Source organism: Lemur catta, chromosome 1, assembly GCF_020740605.2.
Source record: "Lemur catta isolate mLemCat1 chromosome 1, mLemCat1.pri, whole genome shotgun sequence".
NCBI classification, from domain to species: domain Eukaryota; kingdom Metazoa; phylum Chordata; class Mammalia; order Primates; family Lemuridae; genus Lemur; species Lemur catta.
This window is the reverse complement of record NC_059128.1, coordinates 156579734-156607110: the sequence shown is the minus strand read 5'-3', so window position 1 is coordinate 156607110 and position 27377 is coordinate 156579734. Positions and strand designations below refer to the sequence as shown.

Genomic DNA, 27377 nt, shown 5'->3' with positions numbered 1-27377 from the left:
TTTGGGCTGGGGATGGTGGCTCATGCCTATAATCCTAGCACTCTTGGAGGACAAAGTGGGAGGATCGCTTAAGCTCAGGAATTCAAAACCAGCCTAAGCAAGAGTGAAACCGTGTCTCTACCAAAAAAAAAAAAAAATACATACACATATATACATATATATATATATGCATATACATATATATATATACATATATATATACATATATATATATATGTATATATATATATGAGCTGGTGGTCGTGGCACTCACCTGTAGTCCCAGCTGCTTGGGAGGCTGAGGCAGGAGAATCCCTTGAACCCAGGAGTTTGAGGTTGCAGTGAGCTATGATGATGCCACTGTACTTTAGCTTGGACGACAGAGTCAGACTCTGTCTCAGAAAAAAAAATGAAAGTAATAATATTTTGTACTCTGGAATTGGACAGCCTTAACTTTCAACTCTGGCCCTGCCACTTAGTTGATATATTGCTTACCCTCTCTGAGCTCTGAATTTCTCATTTATAAAAATGGGTTAATGAAAATTAATTCACGGGGCACTTTTGAGAATGAAATGTGATGTGAAATTGTGTCATTTTATTCTTGGCATCCTGTAGGTACTTGGTGACGTGTGGTTTCACTTTCTTTTCTTCACTGGGTTGAGGAACTACTGGATGTACTCCCTACCTTCTAGGCAATTGAAATTAAAATTTAACCCATATGGTTGCTAACAATCAGGTTGGTAGACTGTTGTCTAGTAGCAAGAATATATACTAAGACAACTAAATCAGTATTGAAGATCTTGCTAGGAGACTGCAGCTGCTTCTAGATGGGTCATCCTGATTCTGTGGTGCCTGGCACAAATGTTTGAAATTTCTAAAGATAGGAATTGAATCTTACCTGGATTGAAAATAGCCCTGTAATTTTTCTTAGGGTTTATTTTTGAGCTTTTGCAAAGGAAGTTGTTTTCTACATTCCATTGTAGAAATTGTTGTTATAATACATTCCATTGCCCGGTCAGTGCTCTTAAGCAGTTCTTAAGCCATCTGAATAGCTCTGATTTCTAAAAGTTTATTTCTAAGCTAGGGTAGTCAGAAGACCTTGTGAATAAAAATGACTCAAAATGCTGGCTTTAGGAAAGTCTTACATCCAAGAAAAGACATCACTTTCTCATCTTTTATCCTCTGGAGATGTTAGGCGTGAGTTTAGTACCTAAGGCACTACTTTAGAAAAGACAAATAGCTGTAAGACCTTCCTTTGGGAGTTCATTGAGGACTAAGAATGCTATTTGACTTTGCACAGTATTCTATTCTGAGTGGAAACACGTGTGAAAAAAGTAGCACTTTGTTAGTACCTGGAATTTCTCAAATGAACTTCAGATCTCTGAAGTTTTATGAGACAGCACAATGGTTTTACCCAGTAACATGACATTAAATAGGTTTATAGGTTAAAGTGGTTTCTCTTTGGATGCACAGGGTATTAATAAAATTCAGGCAGTTGTGTCAATGAAAACATCAGCCTTTAAAACTATGGGCCAATTTTGGAATTCACTGATTGTAGCCATTTTACAATTTCAATGTGCAAAGAATTGCCTGGGGAACTTGTTAATCTGAGCATATTGGTAGGAAATTGGTTGAGGCCAGTAGTTTGAGGCCAACCTGGGCAACATAGTGAGACCCTGTCTCTACAAAAAATAATTTAAAAAATTAGTTGGCGTGCTGGCATGTGCCTACAGTCCTAGCTACTTGGGAGGCTAAGACAGGAGGATAGCTTGAGCCCAGGAGTTTGAGGTTGTGATGAGCTACGATGATGCCACAGCACTCCAGCCTGTGGGACAGAGTGAGACTCTGTCTCAAAAAAAAAAAAAAGAAAGGCCGGGCACGGTGGCTCATGCCTGTAATCCTAGCACTCTGGGAGGCTGAGACGGGCGGATCACTGGAGCTCAGGAGTTCAAGACCAGCCTGAGCAAGAGCGAGACCCCGTCTCTACTAAAAATAGAAAGAAATTATCTGGCCAACTAAAAATATATATAGAAAAAATTAGCCAGGCATGGTGGCACATGCCTGTAGTCCCAGCTACTCGGGAGGCTGAGGCAGTAGGATCGCTTAAGTCCAGGAGTTTGAGGTTGCTGTGAGCTAGGCTGACGCCATGGCACTCTAGCCCGGGCAACAGAGTGAGACTCTGTCTCAAAAAAAAAAAAAAAAAGAAAAAAGGATATTCCTGAGAATGCCTTCTTCAGTCTGGGCAGGGCCTTGGAAACATGTAGTTTGAAAAAGCACCAGCTAGTTTTGATATATATTTTACATAATTTCTCTGGATGATAAAAATAAGGTTGGGAAGCTTGTGTTCAAAATCTAGGAGCTTTTAGATTTTAAAATCAGTAGTAGATGAAAACTGCCCTTGATCACTGTGTCTTCCATTGAGCACAGATGCAGTGGTTGGCTTGTGGCAGTGTTCCTCAAACTTTAATGTGCATGGGAATCACCAAGAGGGTTTATGAAAGTTTCTGATGTAGTAGACATGCAGTAGGTCCTGAGAATCTGCAGTTCTAACAGATTTCAGGTGATGCTGAATCCCCAAGGCAGGGACCACACTTTGAGAATGGTTGGTTTGTATTTAGGGACCACATTGCAGGAAAAATATTTTGTTAATTGTAAAGGTCTAGCTTCAGTCTGGCCGGTGTAAGTGGGTCTAACTGTAGGAAGAGCAGATTCACACCTCCAACCTCAAGATTGATACCGGGCATATGCTTAATGAATAAAATAATAGATGGAATTGACCACATTATTGATATTTTTTGTCTTTCAAAACCAAGTGCATATAGTTGAATTTATGTATACTAAGTTTGTGTGTGATGAACAGCATTGAGTGTTTCTTGGTATAGTAGACCCCTATTTTATCTTCTGGGTTGTATTCAGAGCCCTTGAGAGTTGTGATTATGCTTTACTTCTCAGGGTTTCCCAGCCTCAATATATAATTGGTGCTGAAATACATACCTGGTATCTAATTTCAACATGACAGATTAAACATGGTTTAACATTTCTCTGCCTCTTTTTTCTTGCCTGCGGGAAACAAACAGGCAGAGTGAATGTCTATTTTGGGGATTGTTTTGGCCTTAGCATTTTTCTGTGTGGTTTTGTTAAAAAATGATTGATAATGTATGCATCTTATTTAAATAAAAAATAGATTAGGAAATCATTTCCCTTGAGCAGAGGAAGGTTTTTTTTGGAGACAGGGTCTTGCTCTGTTGCCTGGGCTAGAGTACAGTGGCATCATTATAGCTCACTGCGGCCTCAAAACTCCTGGGCTCAAGTGATCCTCCTGCCTCTGCCTCCTTAGTAGCTGGGACTACAGGCATGTGCCACCAAAATTTTTGAAAAAATTTTTGTAGACGTGGGGTCTCACTGTGTTGCTCAGGCTGATCTTGGACTCCTGGCCTTAAGTGGTGATCCTCCTGCTTCGGCCTCCCAAAGTGTTAGGATTATAGGTGTGAGCCACTGCAACTGGCCAGAGGAAGTTTTTATTTCAGAGTAAATGCTTCAATTGCATTTGTCACTTTGTAAGGTGTGAAATTGTCCACTTTACTGCTCAGTATAGTTATCTAGATTGTTGTCAGAAATGTGATGTCTGTTTCCCTTGTGGCTTTCTAGTAATGTTTTATATTTATACTACTTGGAATCTGTCCGTGTTATTAGTTGTGAGGTTCACAATGCAGAGGAGTAGGTCTTAAAAAGTATGTATGGCAGGCCTATTACCTGTAAAGCATGTACAGAGAATTAAGAGACACTGTGCACCTAGGTGCTTATGGTCTAGTTGAGAAATAGATGGAAACAGGCAAATAGTAGGTATAAATAAGAGTTCAGGACAGTGATGGAAGAGATATAATTAACTTCTGTATATAATGCACACTGAAAAGCCAATAAATGTTTGTTGATGATGGAGGGAAGAAGAAATGAAACCACAGTAGACCTTGGCAGAGAGGATGAGAATTACTTGTTTGGCCTGGTACTTGGAAAAATAATATATTTGGCCAAGAGGTTTCTTTCTCTTTAGAACATTTTATCTGTTTGAGGAAAGAAGTTTAAAATTATATCCTGAGAATAATTTTAAGTGCTCTTTCTCAACCTGGGAAGTTTGCAGTATTTAAGAGGTCAAGACCAGTCTTCAGAGGGGTTGTGGAGGTTATATTGGTAAAGTTGTGAATTGTACTTTGAGAGTAGCCCTGTGAAGAGGGAATTCGCTTCAGCCTTACTATTATTCTGTTTCAGCATGTGTTCTTCCTTCCAGTTTCTTTAGCATCTATAAATAGCGAGTCAGAAGAACAAGTAAGTAGTGAGTCTGATTTCTTAAGAGCTGCTTAGAGATGAGTGTGCCTGCAAGTCCAATGGCGGACTGGGGTGGAGATCTGGGAGAGTATGGAGCGGAGCATTAGCGGATCGTCATAGAAGCCTTCAGAGAGCATCAGAACAGAAAGGCTGGGAATAATGGCTATGAAAGCTTCCCCATTTTGAGATAAATTACTTTATCCTGAGTTCCAAATGTTACATCTGTTCTTGATTAACCTGTATTTTAGCCAAGTGCTAGGGGAGACAAATGATGAACTTGTTTCTAGGCTTGTTTCTGATAAAGGTATAATGAAGACTGTAAAAAGAAGACCAGAACCAGGTTTTTTTACGGCCAAAACAGTTTGTTTCCTCTAAGTTATGAAGTCACTCAGGAATGTGTTTCAGTCCTTTTAGGAAAAGGTTAGAAAATGAAAAGCTTTAGGTTTGGATATGCATGTGCTCAGAATAACCAAGCCAGTGATTTAATCACCTTTTAAATCAGTAGGAGTTTTACGGGCTTTGAACTTTGTGGAAGCAGGAAGAATAATAAGAAATAAGTTACTTTTTACTTTTGGTGTAAATAAACATTTAATATCAGTAGCCTATTCTTTTTTTCTTTTCTTTTTTTTTACCCTTTCTGTGCTAAGCTCTCAGTAGTGTGTTTCTAAAGATGATGGCTTTACTGTTGAGATTTGCAAAAATAAAAAATACATAGTATCTTGTATCTAATGATCTGATTTCCCCATCTTCTAGGAGGTGTGATTGCCTATATCAGTTCTTCCAGCTCAGCCTCTAGCCCTGCCTCTTGTCACAGTGAGGGTTCTGAGAATAGTTTCCAGTCCTCCTCCTCGTCTGTTCCATCTTCTCCAAACAGCTCCAATTCTGATACCAATGGTAATCCCAAGAATGGTGATCTCTCTAATATTGAAGGCATCTTGAAGAATGATCGAATAGATTGTTCTATGAAAACAAGCAAATCGAGTGCACCTGGGATGACAAAAAGCCATAGTGGTGTGACAAGTAAGTTTAGTTTTCTAACGGTTGCTGCCATTAATTTCATATGTGGCTTATTTTACTAACTTGTCATTTGAGGGAGCTATTATATTTCTAGGTATAATTTTCACTCCCTTCTGGGTAATCATAGATCAGTAGCTAGGGAAGAAATCAGTGATGATTTTAGAAGTTATAATCTGGGGCCGACACAATTGATTCTTGCCTCAGAGCAAGATATATGATTATATATTCTGCCTGACCTCCTTAGGGTACCTCCTTTTACCACATCTTCATAGTTAACCTTTCTTCTGGACTGCTGGTACTGAATCTTGTTCACAGTACTGCTCATTGTAGGAGGGAGTTTACTTGTCATGAAATTTGAGATTAGGACAGACACCAAGCAGGATTGGGATAATCAAATGAGTAGTGGGCTTTGGGCTCCTGATTGAGTGTGGAAGTGTTTAATAACAAGGATTGGTATAGGGGAGGGTGAGGAAGAGATGGGACCTATCTAGCTCCTGTATGTGAATACAGCTGCCTGGGGACATCTGTTTGCACTTTTTATTGGTTGATTTCACTGCCTCTGAATTCTTAATTCTTCTCCAGGAGAATTGTTTTCTTAGTTCTGGTTGCATATCTGGTATAAAGTAACTAAATATACAATATTTCAATTTAAAATCACCAGGAAAGGAAAAAACCAGCCCTGGGAGATATTTTTGGCAGTGCCATAAGCTGTGTTTAAAAGAAAACTGTGATTACCTTTGATTTGTTAGTTTGATGTAAAGATTTTTCTTTTACATTATAAAAGTAGGTATCTATCTTTTTAAATCACTTGCAAATTGAATGAAATAAAATATTCAATTGGAAGGAAAACAGACAGTTCCACCTTTTCATGTCATGTCTCTTTGTGCCCTAGAATTTAGTGGCATGGTTCTACTGTGTAAAGTCTGTGGGGATGTGGCGTCAGGATTCCACTATGGAGTTCATGCTTGCGAAGGCTGTAAGGTAAAGCATGCTTTTGTTTCTTTAAGCTACTGATTTTGGGATTAAAGAAGTTGGGGTTAGGTTTACCAATTTCCACAATTGATAATCTGGGAGAGAGAAGTCTGCTTCTCTTAAGTTTTAAGCTTTTTATGTAGTCTATAAACATAACTTGTTTTGAAAAATATTCTTAATTCAAAGTATTTCGTTTTTCTGTTAGATTTTGATCAGAATAAATTTGCCATCTCAATTAAATGTACTTATGGTGTGAAACCAAGTGCACCACATACTCATTCATCAATGTGCCAGGCACAGCTCTAGGTGGTAGGGAAACAGTGAGGAGCAAAACAGACCAGACACCTCTCCTGCCTTGTTGGAACTTAGTTGAAGCCAAGCTTTGAATTAGGTCCCATCAGATACTTTGAAATTCTGACCTGTTAGGTGCTGGGAGGGGAATACTTGTAAAAAATGTGATGTCTTAACAAATAATGTTAAGGGAGTAAAATAATCTTGAATATAAATTGAGCACTTGAGAAAGCTACATTTTATTTCTAAGTTTAGTTGAATATTTCCTAGTTATAGCTATTAGAATGTTGGTCAAATCCAAATGAGATAGTCTCTACTTCCCTATTTATGTATAGGGATTTTTTCTCTCTTTCTCTCTTTTTCTCTTTCTCTCTCTCTCTTTTTAAATCTGGCACAATTCTTTCTCCTGAGTATCAAAAATTAACATGGTGAGGACACATACTCTTGCTGTTCTCTGAGTTAAGTCCAGAAGGAATCTAGTTTTGCAGGATATGGTGGGTGAATAAGATAATGAATATACATGATGGGAGAGGAACTATTTTTTAGAGTGGCTCTGAATGAACTACAAGTTTGGTGGCTTTTAATGGCTAGGTCACTTCACAAGACTAGTCAGTATTTTTAATAGATGTAGCACTTTTCCACTGTTTTAAAAATTCTATAAATATATATATTTTTTGTTTTTGTTTTTCTTTTTACAAACGTGAAGTAATTTTCAAATATTGTTTTTATTTTTGCTTTTCTTTTTACAAACGTGAAGTAATTTTGGAGCAGGCATCATTCTTTATAACTAGAAAATAAAAGTATGAACTGAATGAGTGGAATTGCATATTCTTGTTAAATACACATTTGTGTGGTACTCTCTTAAAAATGTGGCTAGCTCGGCTCTTGTAGCATCCAAGTCAAGTGTATAGTATCACAGTAATAAAATATAAAATGTTATATTCCACAACTACTTAATATAGGTTCATGAAATGTATAGTTAAGATACTCAAGGAAAATGCGCTTAAAATAATTTTGTTAATTGTGTTCTTGAGTTTTCTGTTCTACCTGGAACCATTAAGCTGGAGATCTTTGAGGACCTATCACAGAGCATGCACTTAAATTGTTTGCGGAGTAAAGGCAGCTGTTTGTAGCCTTCTATTTGGGGACAGTTTTTCCTTGGATCATTAGCTGCTCTGTGGGTATGTGGTATAACACACACCTGTTGCTGACATGTGTAGCCAGGGACTTCTGGCATGTATAAGTGGCTTTGCTGGTGTTAGCAGATGATAATTGAGGAAAAACCATCCTCTACTAATGTAATCCAGAAGTCTAGTGAGGGAATTATAGCTGTCGAACACATTTCTAAATTTTTTAAGAATTAGGCATTTATATTTCAAGAGTTTTGGAATTTGTATGTGATTAAAAGTATGAGGTGGAAAATGAGGCTGCAGGCAGGATCTGGTAGCAAGTTACAGTGTAGCTGTTACAAGGGGTGCTTTAGGCAAGTACAAATGATCTCCAATAGGAAGAAAAATTTTGCTTGGCTACTAGGTATAGGTACTTACTCAGGCCAGTACAAATCCATTTAGACTTTGTATGTCAATATTACATTTCCCTCTGTCTTAAGCCAAAGTTATTTCCCAGGTAGCTAGTCATATACTAGATAGTTGGTATGGGGGCAGTGCTTATAAGGACTTCAATTGGATGTTCTTAAATGGATGGGGAAATCTTCCTTTGTTCTTAGGGTTTCTTTCGAAGAAGTATTCAACAAAACATCCAGTACAAGAAGTGCCTGAAGAATGAAAACTGTTCTATAATGAGAATGAATAGGAACAGATGTCAGCAATGTCGCTTCAAAAAGTGTCTTTCTGTTGGAATGTCAAGAGATGGTATGTTCCCAGTTAAAAGAGTGTTCTTAAAGTATATGGAGCTTGGCTTTTATTTCTTAGCATAAACCAGAGCTGTAAGCCAGTTACCAGTGGCCCTTTTGTACTTTGGGTGAAGCAGATTTCAAAAAACATGTTTTGATTTCTTGTAGGACACCAAATTCATTAAAGTCAAATTTTAGCATCATTATTCCAGAAACAGCTTTTGGCTCAACTTTTTTTTCTGCTTCTTGTAAAAAGACCAATTTTTTTCTATACAATTTGATTACTTTTTTTTCCTAAAAAAAGATCTAGTTTTTCTTGATATAGAAATCTTTGGCTCTTCTTTCTTTTTGATTTCTTAGCAATACCGAGGAACCCATTTCCTATGTGAATTATCTCCCTTGCTTTCTTAGCCCTGAAATGATAATGTGCTTTTGGGGCACAGATTTTGAACACATGGAAAGGAGATGCAAATTTGAAAGAAACATTAGGGTCTGGAGTAAAGGTGATTCCTCAATTCTGGCATGATCCATTCCCACTAAAAAGTAAAAGTTGTGGTGATTTATGGGACTACAAGTATTATCTGTGGATGACATCTTTGGAAGATGTGATTCCTTATTTTGCTTAAGGACATCTTTTTTGGATAGTTTCTGTTTTAAATAACATTATAGAGTGGTGTGAGGTTTTCAGAGGGATTAGTTTAGTAGGGTTACTTATGAATTGCTAAGAATGAACTTCGTATTTATCTAGGGAAGGGTCGTTGAAGCAATCCCTTAGGTTACTCCAACTCTAATGTCTTACTGATACAGAAATAGAGTATTGCAGTAAGGAGTTTCTTGACTAACAGATTTCAGCAATTGATGTTTTGTTTTTCAGTTGTCTGAAATTTTTTAAATAGTCTAGAAGTACTAGTGCTATAAAAATAGTCAATGTATATTGTGATTGCCCAAAAAGAATAAACCTGGCAATCATTTGTGAAGGAAGGAGTAGAGGTAAAGTTTGAGGCACAATAAAATTGTTTGTCTTTGATAGTGATCATGTCAGGGGCTACATGTAGATTAGTAAGGCTTTCTGGGAGGGTATGTTGAATTTTTATTATCTCTGTATAAATATTAGACTAGAAAGAAGCTTTTTTCTTTCCCTTAGTAAGGGATAGGATTATTAGAGACAGGACACCTTCTAAGACTAGATTATAAAAGAATGGAGGATAACTGATCTCATTTTTACTTATTTCATTGATTTTAATTAAAATCCAACAAGTTTTTTTCTAATAACTGTGTTTCCATTGATCGTGGATTTTTTTTTTTCTTTTAAAATTTTCTGGGCTGGGTGTGGTGGCTCATGCCTGTAATCCTAGTACTTTGGGAGGCCGAAATGGGAGCATTGCTTGAGGCCAGGAGTTTGAGACCAGCCTGAGCAAGAGTGAGACCCCGTCTCTACAAAAAAAAAATAGAGAAATTAGCCAGACATGGCGATGCACACCTGTAGTCCCAGCTACCCGGGAGACAGACACAGGAGGATTGTGTGAGCCCAGGAGTTTGAGGTTGCAGTGAGCTGTGATGATTTCATTGCATTCCAGCTGGGGTGACAGAGTGAGACCCTGTCTCAAAAAAAAAAAGATTTTTCTTTTTTAAGAAGCCGAAAAGAAGAGACCTGATAATTTAATAGTTAGATCCTGAGAGTAAGGTTATAAAAATGAATTGACAAGGGTCAGATGTGCAGGGAGTGATTGGACATACTAAGTTCCATTAATGTTAATGGATGTGGGTAGCTGAATCCCAATGCTTTCTTGAGAACAGAGCCCTCAGGTTTGTTAATAAGATGCGGTGTAATGCTGGTCTGCTTCAAACTGTGGTTTTCATTAGTTAATTTCATATTTCTTTCTTAGATTTTGCTTATAAAATACCCAGGAGATCTTTTCCTTACCTTTGTTTTGGGGAAAAATGGAAAATTTTCTCTCTCTCTCCCACTTCCTTTGGTGCATCAAGACCCAGCAAATTTAGGCCGGGCGTGGTGGCTCATGCCTGTAATCCTAGCCATCTGGGAGGCAGAGGCGGGTGGATTGCTCGAGGTCAGGAGTTCGAGACCAGCCTGAGCGAGACCCCGTCTCTACTAAAAATAGAAAGAAATTATCTGGCCAACTAAAAATATATATAGAAAAAAATTAGCTGGGCATGGTGGCGCATGCCTGTAGTCCCAGCTACTCGGGAGGCTGAGGCAGGAGGATCGCTTAAGCCCAGGAGTTTGAGGTTGCTGTGAGCTAGGCTGACGCCACGGCACTCACTCTAGCCTGGGCAACAGAGTGAGACTCTGTCTCAAGAAAAGAAAAAAAAAGACCAGCAAATTTAGAAAAATTTGGGCCAGAGACATTTAGATACATTCTTTACTTGTATGACTATCGGGTAATTTTGTGTTATTCTTTTGTACAGACAGGTCTTATTTAGAATATAGATATTAAATATCTTTTTCTTCAATAGCTGTTCGGTTTGGTCGTATTCCTAAACGTGAAAAGCAGAGGATGCTAATTGAAATGCAAAGTGCGATGAAGACCATGATGAACAGCCAGTTCAGTAGTCACTTGCAGAATGACACATTAGTAGAACATCATGAACAGACAGCCTTACCAGCACAGGAGCAGCTGCGACCCAAGCCCCAGCTGGATCAAGAAAGCATCAAAAGCTCTCCTCCTCCCTCTTCTGATTTTGCAAAGGAAGAAGTGATTGGCATGGTGACCAGAGCCCACAAGGATACCTTTATGTATAATCAAGAGCGTCGTGAAAACTCAGCTGAGACCATGCAGCCCCAGAGAGGAGAAAGGATCCCAAAGAACATGGAGCAATATAATTTAAATCATGATCATTGTGGCAGTGGGCTTAGCCATTTCCCCTGTAGTGAAAGCCAGCAGCATCTCAATGGACAGTACAAAGGGAGGAACATAATGCATTATCCAAATGGGCATGCCATTTGTATTGCAAATGGACATTGTGTGAACTTCTCCAATGCTTATACTCAAAGAGTATGTGATAGAATTCCAATAGATGGATTTTCTCAGAATGAGAACAAGAATAGTTACCTGTGCAACACTGGAGGGAGAATGCATCTGGTATAGTGAAATCAATTTTTTGCTCACCTTGTATCAAGGAAAGCTTTTGAAGGTTTTCTTTTATTCGGGGGCTATACCAACTTGGAGGGGGGTGGTGCCAGATTTATAGAATCAGTTTTTGTGCATATTTTAGGTCAAATAGTTCTAATGAACAATACTTGTTGAATGACCTAATTTCACACAGAGCTAGGTATAAGCATGTGATTTGATTGATATTGTGATTGGGATTAAGATTTTATCTAAAATATGATTCATGCAGAATTATCCTTTAATTCTTGGAAATCCTTTTGAAAATTTCAGCATTCTGATTAATTAGTACCCTACTAGCTTTGGGGCTTTCTCAAAGGGCTGATCTTTTAGCTTGTCATAGTCAGAAATTCTTTGATTTCTAAGGGAAGAGGTTTTTGGTTTTTTTAAACTATTATAATGCAAAAAGTTCTTTGGATATAGAATATAGATGTTTTATGGTTTGAGAATTTAGGAATATTAATTTAATAGGCTAGTTTCTAAGGGTTTTCTCAGACTTTTCATCCTATGAGATGAATTAATGTTATTCATATCATTCAAGTTTTTTTTTTTTATCAAATACAACATTCCACATGAAAGTACAGTGTTCATATTCAGCCAAAATTTCATCAAAAACAGCAGTACTGCACCATTTCCAGTTTAAACCATGAGGTCCTTTGAATAGGGCTTGTTATTTTCTACTGCCAGGTAATTAAAGTCTTTTTTTTCATTTTCAAAATAGTTGACTCTGCTTCAATCTCGATGTTAGATTTTTTTGTTGTTTACAAGTATTTGATTCCATGGACATTATATTTTGTTAGACATAGTGGCTGCCTTAAGGAGGGAAAAATCCGTAAGCATTTAGGTTCTGATCTCATGATATTCTCCATGGTTTTATAATCATCCAATTCCTGGATCGTGTATGGATTTAGTGAAAATTTAAAGACTAAATTTGCTAATAGAGTCAATGGTGCATATTTCATAATCTTCTTAGTGTTCTTTTAACTTCTTGGCTTCCTATTTTTTTCATTTTAGAAGCCACACCTTGTATCTGCAGTCAGTTGAACAAGTGGAAGTCAGTGGTCATACCATTGTTTATGAAATAAATGGTCAGTGACCTTTTTTAAAAAATGAGGCACCTTGCTATCTTTTCCTGTTGGAAATTATCACATTGTAATTCTGCCTATTTAGAAATAAGAAAGTTTTGAAATATTAACTAAATGTGGGTTTGGGCTTAGGCCTATGACTTCTGTCTGTGTTTGGATAAATCACTAAACCTCTCAGAGTCTCATTCCCGTATCTAAGAAATGGAAATTATAATCTGCCATAACTAACAGGATTGAGAAACAAATATGTGTGAATTTGTTTTGAAAACCATAAAGCACTACATACCAGCATAAGGTGGCAGCAGTGTTACAAAATAAGCTCTTAAACCTGTGCAACAGGTTTTTGAGATAGCTTATTACAGATAGTATTTTTGCTTAGGCTACATCTTTATGGTAAGTTAATTACTGTTTAAATTAGGTTGTCAAGAGGCCTTCTATAGGAAGGTGAGCAACAGATGGAGAAAGCGTTAGTATCAGTAGATCTTACTCATGGTTGGGGGCAATTTTCATGTTGGGGTTTCTGATGATTGAGATGCCACTTTTGACTTTTCTTTACCACCTGGTACAGTTTAAGAGTTTTTCTGTTTTGTGTATACTAGGTTTGTCCAATGAGTAAGTCTCCATATGTGGATCCTCATAAATCGGGGCATGAAATCTGGGAAGAATTTTCAATGAGCTTCACTCCAGCAGTGAAAGAAGTGGTGGAATTTGCAAAGCGTATTCCCGGGTTCAGAGATCTCTCTCAGCATGACCAAGTCAACCTTTTAAAGGCTGGGACTTTTGAGGTAAGTTTTATTTATCCTGAATATTGATGCAGAGCTTGTAATCGTGGATGTTTTCACTTTTTTCTAAGTGTTTATAGTCCAGAATCTGAAACCACCAACAAAAGAATAGTCATCTCAGGATTTTGGGAAGAGAGTAGGTAAATCAAGAGTTACTTAGGACTTGAAATGTAAGTGTTCTGTATTTGTAGCTTGTGAACTCCAAGTTCCAGTATTGCTTTCATGTATGGGCTTAGCAGTTTTTGTAGAATGTTAGACAGCTACTGAAAGCTTAGCCTGGTGTTTCCTATATTCAGTACAGAATAAGAAGGATGAATAGAATGTGGTTTTTGTCTTTTAGGAGATTGTAGAATATTTTGAGGATGTGTGAGACATCTGTTATGCTCCATCTCAGATCTTGCTTCAGGATCATTGGTTATTTTCCTACTCCAGGTTCTCTTGCAGTGATGTATTTTGCCTGGGCTTGGGTAGCCACTGCTGCCAACTTTGGTAGGACAAACTCAGTGCCTCTGCTGGTACTAGTTAGGTGTCTTTCACTTCCAGCCTGCCCTAGGGCTTCACTTTCGCTGCTGAGGTGTGAGAAGCCTTGGGACCTACTCAGACCTCACTTAAAGCGTAACTCTGAAATTTTGTGTGTGTGGGGGGTGAAGTTGATGTTTGGTGGGCCAAATCTTTAAAACTTTGATCAATAGGAGAAGGGAGCCAGGGATATATTTTCAGCTTTTCTCCCTGGATTTATTAATAGTATAATAGAGGGAGTATGGTAGGTAAGTAATGTAATTGTTAATTGATTGTGATTGTTTTCTTTGTGTATAGTCTCTTTGGGTTATGGTTTCTTGAAGTAGTCTAATAAGAGTTCATCTGCTGCATTTGCCTTGGCTGCATTGGTGTTTTGGTGTTTCCAAGTGTTGCTGCATTGAAATGGTGCTATTTTTACTTAGAGCATAGACACCATGTGATATACTTGGCTGCCTAAAGAGTTTCTTCAGTGCCTTTGGCCAGGGCCCAGTTTTAAACTTCCTGACATTATTGTTTGCTTTAATTTTATATTTGCATTTTAGAATCTTCGTTAATAGAGTTTCATAGTATCACAGGGCTCAAATATTTTGCCATTGGTGGCTTGAATTTCCTTTGATGTTCTTTTTGGAGTGTTTATTACTTTAGTAGTGAATTTTCCTTGATAGAGTAGTTCTAGGTAAAAATAAACTCAGTTTTTCTTTTACAACTTTCTTTTATAATATATGTGGAATTTTAAAAAATATGTGGGATGTTTTACAAGTGACTTGAACATTGAGTTCGTTTTTAGTATTACTATTAAACTTATCCAAACACATTTAAGTCTTTTTCTTTTTTCAGGTTTTAATGGTACGATTTGCATCATTATTTGATGCAAAGGAGCGTACTGTCACCTTTTTAAGTGGAAAGAAGTATAGTGTGGATGATCTACACTCAATGGGAGCAGGCGATCTGCTAAACTCTATGTTTGAATTTAGTGAGAAGCTAAATGCCCTCCAACTTAGTGATGAAGAAATGAGTTTGTTTACAGCAGTTGTCCTGGTATCTGCAGGTAAGCAAGCTGGTTCAAAATTGTGCCACACCTAGCATATAGTGACCAACTAGGGAGAAGGTGGCAGTTAACTAGGTTCTAACAAGCTATCTAGAGGGAATAAGGCCTTAAGAAAGATGCTAAATTATGTGAACCTTTTATTTTTTGCATAATTATGTTTCTAAATTATAACAGTACAAGTCAAAGTGCTATAGGAATAAAATAATATTTAGATCTGGGCCTCTTGCATTTACCACTCTTAGTCTTTAGCTTTTGTTCATAATTTTATGAGTCTAAATCTTTATTTCATGGACTTATTTTTTGGAACATTGTATATCTCCAGATAGGTGGTTCTAATATGAATCTAAGTTTTAATTAAAATATAATGTAGGTTACTTGAAAATGTTAAAAGTATCAAGAGGTGCTAGTATTGTTTGTTGCAAAGACTGTGACTTACGAGTTGTAGCCATTTGCCCAGCTGTACCATTGTATTTTCTGTGTGACTTGGGTAAGTAATTTTATCATTTTGGGCCTTGGATTCCTTATCCTGTCAAAGGAAGGGGTTGCACCATGTGAGAGTCTGGCATAGAAGAGATACTCAGTCACTGAATGAGTGACCAAGGTTATTGAGTTTTTAGTGTTCATTTACATGAGTCATTGATGATGTGTCCCAATTTCCCAGTTGTTTCTGACCAAAGTATTTCAATTCATATAATAGCTATTAAGGCAGAGATTGTTATTCCCAACAGCAATTTGGAAACTGAGACACTGACTTTTCCTGGGGACATCTAAGTTAGTGCCAGCCATTTTTAGGTATCACTTTATTTTAAAACATTTTTTGGGAATTTTATAGTATTTTGATATGACTTTAAGTTTTCCATTTGCTTCCTGCTGCTAGGCACTGTGAGAGTTATAAATTATGGCCTCTGATTATGCAGCTAAACTATAAATTAGTAACTCTTAAAGGAGAGAAAGTTCTTAAAGGGCCTGTACATCAGTGGAATAAATAAAGACTTACGCATAATTTGGTTACCTTTTCTGACCAGCTCTACCTGGATAACTAAAAATGCATTTATGGCATGGAAGTACTATGGAAAGAATGTGTCAATAAATCATGCCTATTTTCTTACCGACCTTGTAGTGTCTTTTACATTTTACCTACCATTTGCAGAATCTCTTAAGTAATTAGTATTGGTTTGAGTTGACATAAAATTAATAAACCTATTATTGTGAAACCAAAGATAATCAATACTTGTTAAATTCTTTATTTTATGAATATGACTTATCTGTTAGGTGTTCAGGTAGAGATAAGAAGCATTAAGGCACAAGCTTATTCTCAAAGTATTATGTAATATTTGGTGACACAGAACTACACAAAAAGCTTTATGGTATTAAACTGTGTAGTTCTGACTGAGGTAAGTAGGAGTTACAATATGGAAGATGAAATCATCTTGGAAGGCTTTTTAAGGGAAGATAGAAGTGGACCTGGAGTTTGAAGATTAGATTAGTAGGTTTTCCCAGTGAAGAAAAAATGGAAAGGCAGGTGTGGGAGAGCACAAGATAGGGCTGGGGAAGGGGTACGTGGCCCAAGCCTGGACTGTGCATCAAAGAGGAGGGGGACACAAAGCTTGGGAGTTAGGGGAATGCCAGGTTATAGACTAATAGCTATGAGAACTAAGCAGAGAAATTTTACCAAAATACAGGACAGTGGAAAGTCAGCGTAACTTCTTAAATAGAGGAATGATCAGGAGTGAACAAAGTGATGTTTAACATTAGTTCTGCATTTTTATTGTGGGTAGATTAGACAGGTATGTCATTAGAGCTGGACAGTCAGGATGAGAGGCTGTTGAGATAACATTAGGGTATGAGGCCGTGGGATGAGCTCCCTGAAATAAGTTAGGGCAAGGGAGATGAAGTAGAAGGGACCACGTCCCAGAGGTAGTTCAGAGAAAGAAATGATGGCAAAGGGGTGAAGGGGAACTATATACCAGGAACCTTCCTACTTACTTCATTTATATTTTCCACTAGGAATACAATTTTTATTTTGTTTTACTCTCTTTGCAAAAACCTTGGGTTTTTTTCTGATTATAAATTTAATATTGGTTCTTGGAAAATGTGGAAAATATTAAGGTAAAAATAAAGATGATGGGGGGGAAGGGCAATATACGTAACTTAAACTTTTGTACCCCCATAATATGCTGAAATAAAAAAAAATAAAGATAATATCCTTAACAGAAAAGATCACTGTTAACATTGGGGGAAGTCTCTGTCCGTTTACCTATCTATCCATCCATCCATCCACCTGTTTACTGATGTATGATGTATTAAAAAAAAAGTTTGAAATACTAAGCAGAAAAGACTGATTATAAAAGAATACAATGTATTCTTATTTTTGTTATATCTATACATGAAAATATATAAGCACACACGTAAGAGGTTTCATGTCAAATCTAAATCTTTACCACTTAGAAATGACTAGCTATTTCTAAAACATTATTTAGACAGGAAAATAAAATTCAAAAACTACAGAAGAATATAAAGTAAAAAGTCTCTACTTTTTTCCTCTACTCCTATCTTTATTCTTCAGAGAACCAGATTTCTAACCATCTTTCTTTTTAATTTTATGATGGTTGATTACCCAACTCTGAATATAATGCTTGTACCTCTTTTTATTTGGTAAATATAACTGATAAATAAAAGTGCCCTCACTTTTCCTTCTCAGTTTTCATAAGTTTTATTTTTTCAGTTACTTTATTGGTTTTATTTATAATTATAATACACTTACATTCTTCGATCCTTCACTTTCACATCATCTGTCTTGGGTAGTTTAGATGGAATCTTCTTATTACATGGGAAGAGAGTATTCCCCTTCCTCTATTCCCTGGCTGCTTTTGCTACACCATTTCTTTTATGTAGTCAAGAATTAAAACATTTATATCTTCTTCTTCTTTGTTTTTCTTTTTGGAGACAGAGTCTTGCTCTGTTGCCCCAGCTGCAGTGCAGTGGTCTCATCATAGCTCACTACAACCTCAAACTCCTGGATTCAAGGGATCCTCCTGCCGTAGCCTCCCAAGTAGATGGGACTGCAGGCACGTGCCACCATGCCCGGCTAATTTTTTCTATTTTTAGTAGAGGTGGGGTTTCGCTTTTGCTCAGGTTGGTCTCGAACTCCTGAGCTCAGGTGATCCACCTCAGCCTCCCAGAGTGTTAGGATTACAGGCATGAGCCACTGTACCTGGCCTAAAACATTTATATCTTGTTCTATAACTGATTGTTCCATGCTTTGTTGATCAGTTGATTTTCAAAGTTGAAAAGTCAAAAATCAGCATTTACAGTATTATGATTAAGTAATGCTCATATTGTTCACACAGTGGGGTTGAAATGATAGAAAAGGCAGTGTAAATCTCTGCAGCCTGACATGGGGATGAATCAGGTTCTTGCATCAGGTAATAAATGGATTATTTCTGTTCCGTATCAGTTGCTTAGTATTAAGCAACATTTGTAGTTTGTTTATCTTTAAAATACCTTTCTGTTTGCCTTGGAATCTATAGTTGCCTGCTTGTTTTTTTTTGTTTGTTTTTGTGGTGTTTTTTTAGGTTGTCAGAAGAAATGCTTGTTAATTTCTAGATCTCATTATATATTTTATCCTCACAACAGACCTCCTTGAGCTAGGTTACGTTATCCTCAGTTATATAAGCAAGGGGTTTGAGGAGCCAGAGGGGTTAAATAATTTACCCAGGTCACATTTTTAATAATTGGGTAAGCAGGTATTTGAACTCCCATTAGTCTGGCTTCAAAGCCTTTCCGTTATACTGGTTGTTAACAGAATAGCTTTAGCTGGTAAGGGACAGTGAAATCTCAAATGTTGATAATTTGCTTGTGAGATTGAAAGAATCATGGTACCATGAAAGGGGAATTATATCTGGAAGGTAAGTTTTTTTTTTCAGGTTGTATAAAATGACAGTAGTCACTTTCAGTTGAAGATTAGGGACTGGCACGTAGGTGTGAGGCCAAGGCACATTGGATTTCAGTTGTCTTCATAGAGGTTTTTATCAAAAGTATTTGACTTTCATCCTGTAAGAATTCAGTGTACTTAGATTGGTGAGGAGTACAGGCTTGGGAGTGAGATGAAGAACCAACTAAGGAAGTAGAAGATAGATGTGTCATAAATTAAACTGTACAAGTAGCAGTGTAGCAGTTAGTGTGTCATTTAGAAGATGAATTTCCACTTCAGTGTGTGCATTCTAACATTACAGTCTCCAGAAGATTGTTTATGATCCAGCCAGATTTGTAGTTAGATTCTTTGGTCTTGAAATCATAAAAGACCATGCTTTTAGAAATTAAGGTTTCAGAAAAATTTAATATGATTTACATTTTTTTAAGTGTGGGCATCCAGTTCTGTGAAGTTCTGAATTGTATAAGGAAATACAGGTTATCTCAACACAAAATATTCACTGAAGGACTAATTACTTATAATACTAGTTCCTGCCCAAATATCTTTCCCAAGTTACCAATTGTTTCTTTCTTTGCCCATCTAGGTTATTTTGATTGTGAGGATCACTGTCATTCTTTTTCAATTTTTGGTATTATAAGTTAATGATACTATTATCGAAACCAGTTACAGTCATGTGTCACTTAATGACAGATGCGTTTTGAGAAATGAATCAGGTGATTTCGTTGTTGTATGAACATCACAGAGTATAGATTTGCATACAAGTAGATGGTATAGTCTACTACACTTCTAGGCTCTATGGTACAGCCTATTGCTCCTGGGCTACAGACCTGTACAGCACGTTACTGTACTGAATATTGTAGGCAGTTGTAACACAATGGTAAGTATTTGTGCTTATAAACATGTGTAAACATAGAAAGGTGCAGTAAAAATATGGTATGAGAGATAAAAAATGGTACACCCGTATAAGTACTTACCATGAATGGGCTTGCAGGACTTGTCTGGGTGAGTCACTGAGTGAGTGGTGAATGTGACGGTCTAAGACATAACTGTACACTACTGTAGACTTTATAAACCCTGTGTACTTAGGCTATACTAAATTTACTAAAAAATTGTTTCGGCCGGGCGCAGTGGCTCACGCTTGTAATCCTAGCCCTCTGGGAGGCCGAGGCGGGTGGATCGCTCGAGGTCAGGAGTTCAAGACCAGCCTGAACGAGACCCCGTCTCTACTAAAAAAAAAAAAAATAGAAAGAAATTATCTGGCCAACTAAAAATATATATAGAAAAAAATTAGCCGGGCATGGTGGCACATGCCTGTAGTCTCAGCTTCTCGGGAGGCTGAGGCAGTAGGATTGCTTAAGCCCAGGAGTTTGAGGTTGCTGTGAGCTAGGCTGACGCCACGGCACTCACTGTAGCCCGGGCAACAGAGTGAGACTCTTGTCTCAAAAAAAAAAAAAAAAAAAAATTCCTAAGTAATGAAGAAGTTTGATTTATCAAATGTACTGTGTGATATATATGCTTTATAATATAGTAAATAGCTGGAAAATTTGCCATTGAGATTTTAAAAAATTGGTCAAATATCTTTTGCCTTTGTTCCAATGTATAAAGCCTTGTTTTAAATTCATTAGTGAGATTTATGAGCAAGAATTATATTTATATTTAATGTTAATAATATTTCCTCTCCTTTCTATTTCTGTATTCCTTCTCATTAGATCGATCTGGAATAGAAAACGTCAACTCTGTGGAGGCTTTGCAGGAAACTCTCATCCGTGCACTAAGGACCTTAATAATGAAAAACCATCCAAATGAGGCCTCTATTTTTACAAAACTACTTCTAAAGTTGCCAGACCTTCGATCTTTAAACAACATGCACTCTGAGGAGCTCTTGGCCTTTAAAGTTCACCCTTAAGGCCTTTGTTTATTTAAACATGAACTGAGGCTAACTGTACATTTTGTGCTAAAATGCTTATTTATATGTGTATACCATATGTGGAGATAGAAAAGACCTTTAAGACAATACAAGATTGTAGGCTATCTCTGTAATCATGCAATGGCTGTTTGGATTGAGAGCTCTTCAGCCATGATTAGACGTTGACCGCATCTCCCCGATAGACCAATCAGCTGTGTCGCACTTAAACTGGAGAAGTTACACTGAATTATAATCACACTGAATGTTAGACTTTTTCATCTGCCAAACCAAAAACCATTTTGATCTCCCTGTGGTATAAATATAACGCACAATCACAAGTATACGAGGATTTAGAAATTCATTCTTTGTGGTAGAAGTTCTGTTGAATGATGGAAATCTTGTTACCACCACAAGGCTATTTGATCTACTAATTGGAATTTACTATTGGAGTTAGGAGATCTCCGTTGTCTGTATTTTACTCTGCCGCTATTAAAGTGTATGATCCCGGGCAGGTTACTTCGTTGTAGAAAATGAGAATTGATAATATTCCCAATGCCTCTCACAGAGATACTAAAAAATGTCTATAAAGCATATTTACCTCTTGGGAGATAGGCACTATGTAAATAAGGTAAAATTTTTGTTATAATTATTCATAATAATATTCTTTTCTTATTTCTAAGCATTTCTGGGAAATCATTTCACAGTCTACACCAACCGTATTGTTCAGGGTTCCTGCGTATGTGTGGGGTATCCAACTGATACACACATATTAAAAGTTTATGGGTACATCAGATACATAGTATGTGTACATAATATGTGAATATAGTTAAATATATTTCTTCACAATATTTTAAACTGTGAAGAACTTTATCATACAATAAACTTAAGAGGTGTCAAAAGACCCAAATTAGGTGCATTTTACCTGTTGATGATGATATAACCATTGCTTTAAAATGTTTAGACAGTAGAATATTGAATTTATGCTCTATTTTTATTTAAGCAACACTTAATGTAAAAGTGCAACAGGCAGTTAAGTCCAAATTTCAACAAATATGTATTTTAGAGTTCATCTTTGGTAAAATCTTTGGTTCAAGGTACTAGTTGTTTAAAAGTTCATTCATATTCTTATTTTGTGCTGAAAAAGGTTGCATTGCTGCCCCTTATACACATGCTGCAGCTTGATGATAAAGAATTTTGATTCTTTCTGGAGAAACAATTAATGTTTAAGGAAACTGTTTAATATGATGGCATGTGTGCGCGCGCCCATGTGTGTTCTGAGTCCACTTTTTTTTCCTTAAATAACACTACAGGGATTTTGTCAAATTAGATATAATCTATAATTTGAAAAATCATTTACTGCGTGACCTACAGGCTTAGAAATGGTATAGTCAAAGACATTTCATCCACATTTCTAATAGTGGGTTTTATTAAATAGATAAGATCAGCCTCTGTATATGGCAGTAGGAGAAATAGCCAAAGTTGAGGATTATGTGTATGTTTTTCTGTTTCCCTGGAAAATAGCAATTAATTGGATTTTTTGTTAAAGATTGCCTTCTTTAAAATGTTTGGATTATATAAAATTGCAAAAATAAGAGCCCGCTTTACTGTACTAAGCCTGTTATTTTCATGATGTGTGAGCAGAATGCCTTATTTTGTAATCTTGTTTAACTTGTTGCTACTGGGACTTGAATTTCTGTGGCACTAGTTAAGTAAGTTAAAAAAAAGTTAAACCCTCTCATTATTAAAGAGGAAAGGCGATGGTGATGTCTGTAATACAATATAAACCATAATTGTGATTTACCTTAGTAGGTATGACTTTTATGGGATATACCGTATAGTTTTTGTGAATTTACATGATAGCATTATCTTTTTATAATTTTTTTTTCCTAAGATAAACAAATGCATAGTTTTCTTCTATGGGGGATAGAAACAGCTTTTTGAAGTAATATGGAAAACCTCAAAGATCATGTTGATTCTTAATTTTTGCCTTTTGCATAAGCCTCTTTATAACATGTATCTTTAAAACAATTAAGTCTTTAGGAATGTGTAACCAGAACTATGTTAATATTGCTTATAAAACTTTAGTTAGGTTCAATATATACATGTATACATCTCTATATAGGTATATAGATTTGCATTTTGTCTTGTAAAATTTTATTTGAATAAATTCTTCCTATAGGTAATGGGAAACAAAATTAATAGTTCATATGCCCCTCATAGTATTTCTATATTTGAAAATAGCCCAATATGAAACTTCTGATTCCAAAATTAGACCAGCAGCCTATTACAAGCACATTCTTTGATTGAGTCATTGGTTATAAACTTACTAAATGCAGAGAAGACAACCAATTTAGGAAACTTCTGAGTTGGTGGGACACTGTTGATTAATAATGTACTGTATGAATTAAGTGATGCTTTAACTCTGATTTTATATTTTAAAGTTAAAATGTGGGCATTATGTCAGCAAACTTAAGGGCATTATGTCAGCAAGCTAAAACTTTTTTTTCTGTGCTTTTTAACGTATCTCTTTACATGATCTGAGAGAGGCTTCAGGCTTTTTAAGGGAAATAGCTGAGGGAAAGGGGAAACACCTTGGGATGAAGCTTGTTTTTATGATGATGGTTTAATTACAGATTAAAAAATAAGGAAATTTCAGTGGATTAACTGTATAGCTTTCATATCTACATTTCAAGAAATTACCATTGTAACTTGATAAGAGATGATTTATTTTATGTAAACATCATTGCAAAGCAAGGTGTAGAAGCCCAGCTAGATTTATTACTGTGCACGAAAGTAAATACCTATCTCAATTTTTCTTTTCTGATATAAAGTTTGCTGAATGTACAAGAAGAGTTTATCACTTAGGATATAGAATTTTTTTAGGGGTTGGGGGGAGGGGCTCTGTCAGGAGATTGTTACTGATAAACAAAGATCGACTTGATTTGATCCAAAAGATAAAACTTGAAGCTATTCTTGAACTAACATGGAAAAATAAAATGGCTATTGTTTTAAAAAATGCTAAATATACTGTTGACAGGATATGAGTTAAGTTTATTTTTTACGAACTGTAATTGAAGAGGACATGGATAATATCTTCATGTTTCTGAGAAGTAACCTGTACATGGGGGGAGGGAATAATAAATATTATTTCTAACCAAGTGTGGTGTTTGGTGTCTACCTGAATGTTTTTGTAAGGCTATTTATAATTTAACTTACTACAAGTTATCTTTCCCCTGAGCATAGCAGGATCTCTTGATATAAAACTGTGCTTCAACATGGGGCAATGTATATACACAGGGCTTCTGAAAAAAAGATTCAGAGTTTGTTTAGAGATTCCAGCAAGGACTGTTGCTGTTTTCTATAATGCCACCTGAATAATGGTTCCTTGTGTATGACAAGGTAGTCTTTCTGGGCAGGAGATGGTGAGATAGGAACGAACAGGGTACTTGGTCTAGCCTTGGCCATGAATGGGGTAAGACCTTGCAGCAAGACCACCCCTTTTCCCTTTCCTCACTGTTTGTATCCATGCTGGCAAAGTTAAGATAATTACTTAAAACTGCATTACCTACAGTGTTTCTTAGAGCAATAATGTCCACTACTTTTCTGTGAATATTAATTGATCTTAGCTGGGAATAATGGGCTCCTTGATCAACTAAGTTTGGAAATCCTGGGATACTGAGATGTTTTTATATCAGTCCTCTTCTCTAATTAGCTAATGTGTGTCATGATCCTTTAAGGAAGGGTTTAGTGGGTGCCATTTTCACCAAACTTTCTCCACTAATCCTCCTCTCCCACCTTTTTTTCCTGTGCTGAGCACTCGTTGGGACTTCTTGGAAAGTGTACTTTTAGGAGAAAAAACCCTTGTTAACCATATGGTTGTTGATCAGGATGTTGATAAAATTCAGTGGAATGCACAAATTATCATTTTGCCTCCTTTTTTTGCATGGTCTAATAGAAAACATGGAGCTCCAAATAAACGTGTGGTTGATGGAAAACAAAAGGAATTAAATTCCTTCTGAATTTTAGAAATAAACGCCTGTGAGTACATGAGTAATGACAAATCAGTTCACGGATCTGGTTTTAGTTTTTACACTCAGGCCTATGTTTAAAATTTGTTACGTTGGATTTTCTTAGTCTGTCTAAAAGTTTAGACATGGCTATTGCATGTGTTTTAGTAGCCACATCAGAGTTACTCACTATGTGAGAGTTGGTTGCTGTGGGGTGATTTCAAGATATCAGAGTATCAGATCTGTGTAGAACACACTGAGTGGAGTGGGTATAGGAGACCTAAAGGGAAGTCTTGGAGGAAGCTCAGAACCTCTCCTTAATATTGAGGCACTTTCCTCAAACATGCTCTCAAAGTTAGCAATTCCCATATATTTAAAAAAAATTTTTTTTCTCCAATAAACAGTAGATTTAATTCAATATTGCAAAGAAAAATAATTTCTGAGGCCGGGCGTGGTGGCTCACGCCTGTAATCCTAGCACTCTGGAGGTCAGGAGTTTGAGACCAGCCTGAGCAAGAGCGAGACCCCGTCACTACTAAAAACAGAAGAAATTAGCTGGACAACTAAAAATCTATATAGAAAAAATTAACTGGGCATAGTGGCACATGCCTGTAGTCCCAGCTACTCGGGAGGCTGAGGCAGTAGGATTGCTTGAGCCCAGGAGTCTGAGGTTGCTCTGAGCTAGGCTGATGCCACGGCACTCACTCTAGCCTGGGCTACAGAGTAAGACTCTGTCTCAAAAAAAAAAAAAAAAAAAAGTAATTTCTGGTTGGCAGTGTTCAGTTAACCTAAATCCAAGCAGAATGTCTTCAAGAAGAATTAATTTAGTAAATACTGCCTCATAAATTTTAATGTAAATTACTGGAGGGGGTGGGATCGGTGCTTTTAAAAAGACTCAAAACCAGAATCCACAGAAGAATATGGTGTTCCTGAAGTTTTTCTCCTATTTTTCCTACTGGAGTCTGCAGAGTCAAATATGATCTTCTAAAGTCTCTGAGGTAAGTTCTATGTATTTTTTTGTTTTCTATCTCTTATTTTTCTTTGAAGACCTTATCCTTAACCCAAGCAGTTTTTCCCCTCTTTAGTTGTTTTGCTTGTTTTCATCTTTTTTTCCCCCTACGATAGCTGTTTAATTTCCTGTTCAGGTTTCCAGTTAAACGCAAATAAGGTAGTTTCCAAAGTGGAAAGCACCTACTTTTCATTTTCTTCTGATTAATTTTTTGCTCCCTACAGTGGTTGCTCATTTTCTAAGCTGTTTTATCTGACAAGATTTTCAAGGAAAAGAATAATGGTGTAGTCATTTATTAATTGCACACATTTATTGAATATGTATCAGGATTTTTTTTTAAATCCAAATGCAAAATGAAGTTCCATGAAAAGCCAGGGAACTAGTTCAGATAGTGTTGGGGCAGTTGTGTGCACATGGAGTACAATGGCTACCAGTCACAGCAGCTGGAAGAAGAATTGCCAGGCACTGCTGTTCTGACCATTGTGTGCCGGAGCTGGTTTGTAAGGGCTTGTGAGTTCTGTTTGTTAGTTTCCAGGAATTTAGGGAGCCAGTTGTTATAAACATGACCATTATTAAAAATTAAATTGTGTAATCTTTACATGAATTGTATTTTAAAAAGGTAGTACTCCAAATCTGTCACTTTCTAATTATTTTACTATTTACTGTTTATGCTTTTGAGGTTAAACACCTTAATTTTTATCTGTATGGTGGAAATACTTTATAATGATGTGCTCCTGCACATCTCTTTCCTGCTAGTGATGGCACATTGATAACTCAAAATTGTCTAGGGGGGGACTATTCATACCATGGAAATCTGCAAATACAATAAAAATCAGGATTTGATTTATTATTTTGTAGATTCTCTAGACTTAAAGTTATGGAGAAAATGTTAATACAGATTAAATGTAAAATGTGTCATGTCTATAGCCATTACATGGTGAATAGCACAGAAATTTGAAGAAATATTCTAGTATTTGAAATTTATCTGATTCAGCAAAGATATACACATCATTGATAAGTTCTGACATTGTTTTTGCTTTATTTTTGTTTTACTAATTAATATACATTAAAATATCAATCTGTCAGAACTATACTAGTTTGTCAGGTGCAACTTTGGCAAAAATCAAGGACACTATATTCTGTGAGAATTGCTTATATGGAATTTACAATAAAGAGTATTGTATATTTTATAAATTGTGTGCTTATATGTATTTTCAGTAAAATTAATGATAAATACATACACACATTTTTCCTTCCCAGAGAACTGGTTGTTAAACATTTACCAGTGCACCACTATTTTCATATAATTCGTTTGCTCTCAACCCCAAGAGGGCAGTCTGTTTTCCAGACACAGAAACTAAGGCTCAAGAGAGTTTAAACAATGTACTCAAGGTTACATAGCTACTAAGTAGAGGGTTGGGCTACAAACCCAGGCATTTGGGCTCCAGAGCCTTCTTTTTTTTTTTTTTTAATTTCAGCTTATTATGGGGGTACAAAAGTTCAGGTTGTATATATTGCCCATGCGC

At 36.5% G+C, this 27377-nt stretch overlaps 1 protein-coding gene across 1 annotated transcript in view; it reads left to right on the top strand.

Moving 5' to 3' along the window:
• Positions 1-23994, top strand: part of NR1D2 (nuclear receptor subfamily 1 group D member 2) — a 28534-nt gene extending 4540 nt beyond the window's left edge. The window contains exons 2-8 of the mRNA XM_045537924.1: positions 5056-5322; positions 6212-6300; positions 8309-8453; positions 10910-11535; positions 13247-13432; positions 14786-14996; positions 20640-23994. Of these exons, the coding sequence (XP_045393880.1) occupies positions 5056-5322; positions 6212-6300; positions 8309-8453; positions 10910-11535; positions 13247-13432; positions 14786-14996; positions 20640-20836 (1721 nt within the window). The 3' untranslated portion in view covers positions 20837-23994. The remainder of the gene's footprint in view (positions 1-5055; positions 5323-6211; positions 6301-8308; positions 8454-10909; positions 11536-13246; positions 13433-14785; positions 14997-20639) is intronic.
• Positions 23995-27377: the final 3383 nt, after the last annotated feature.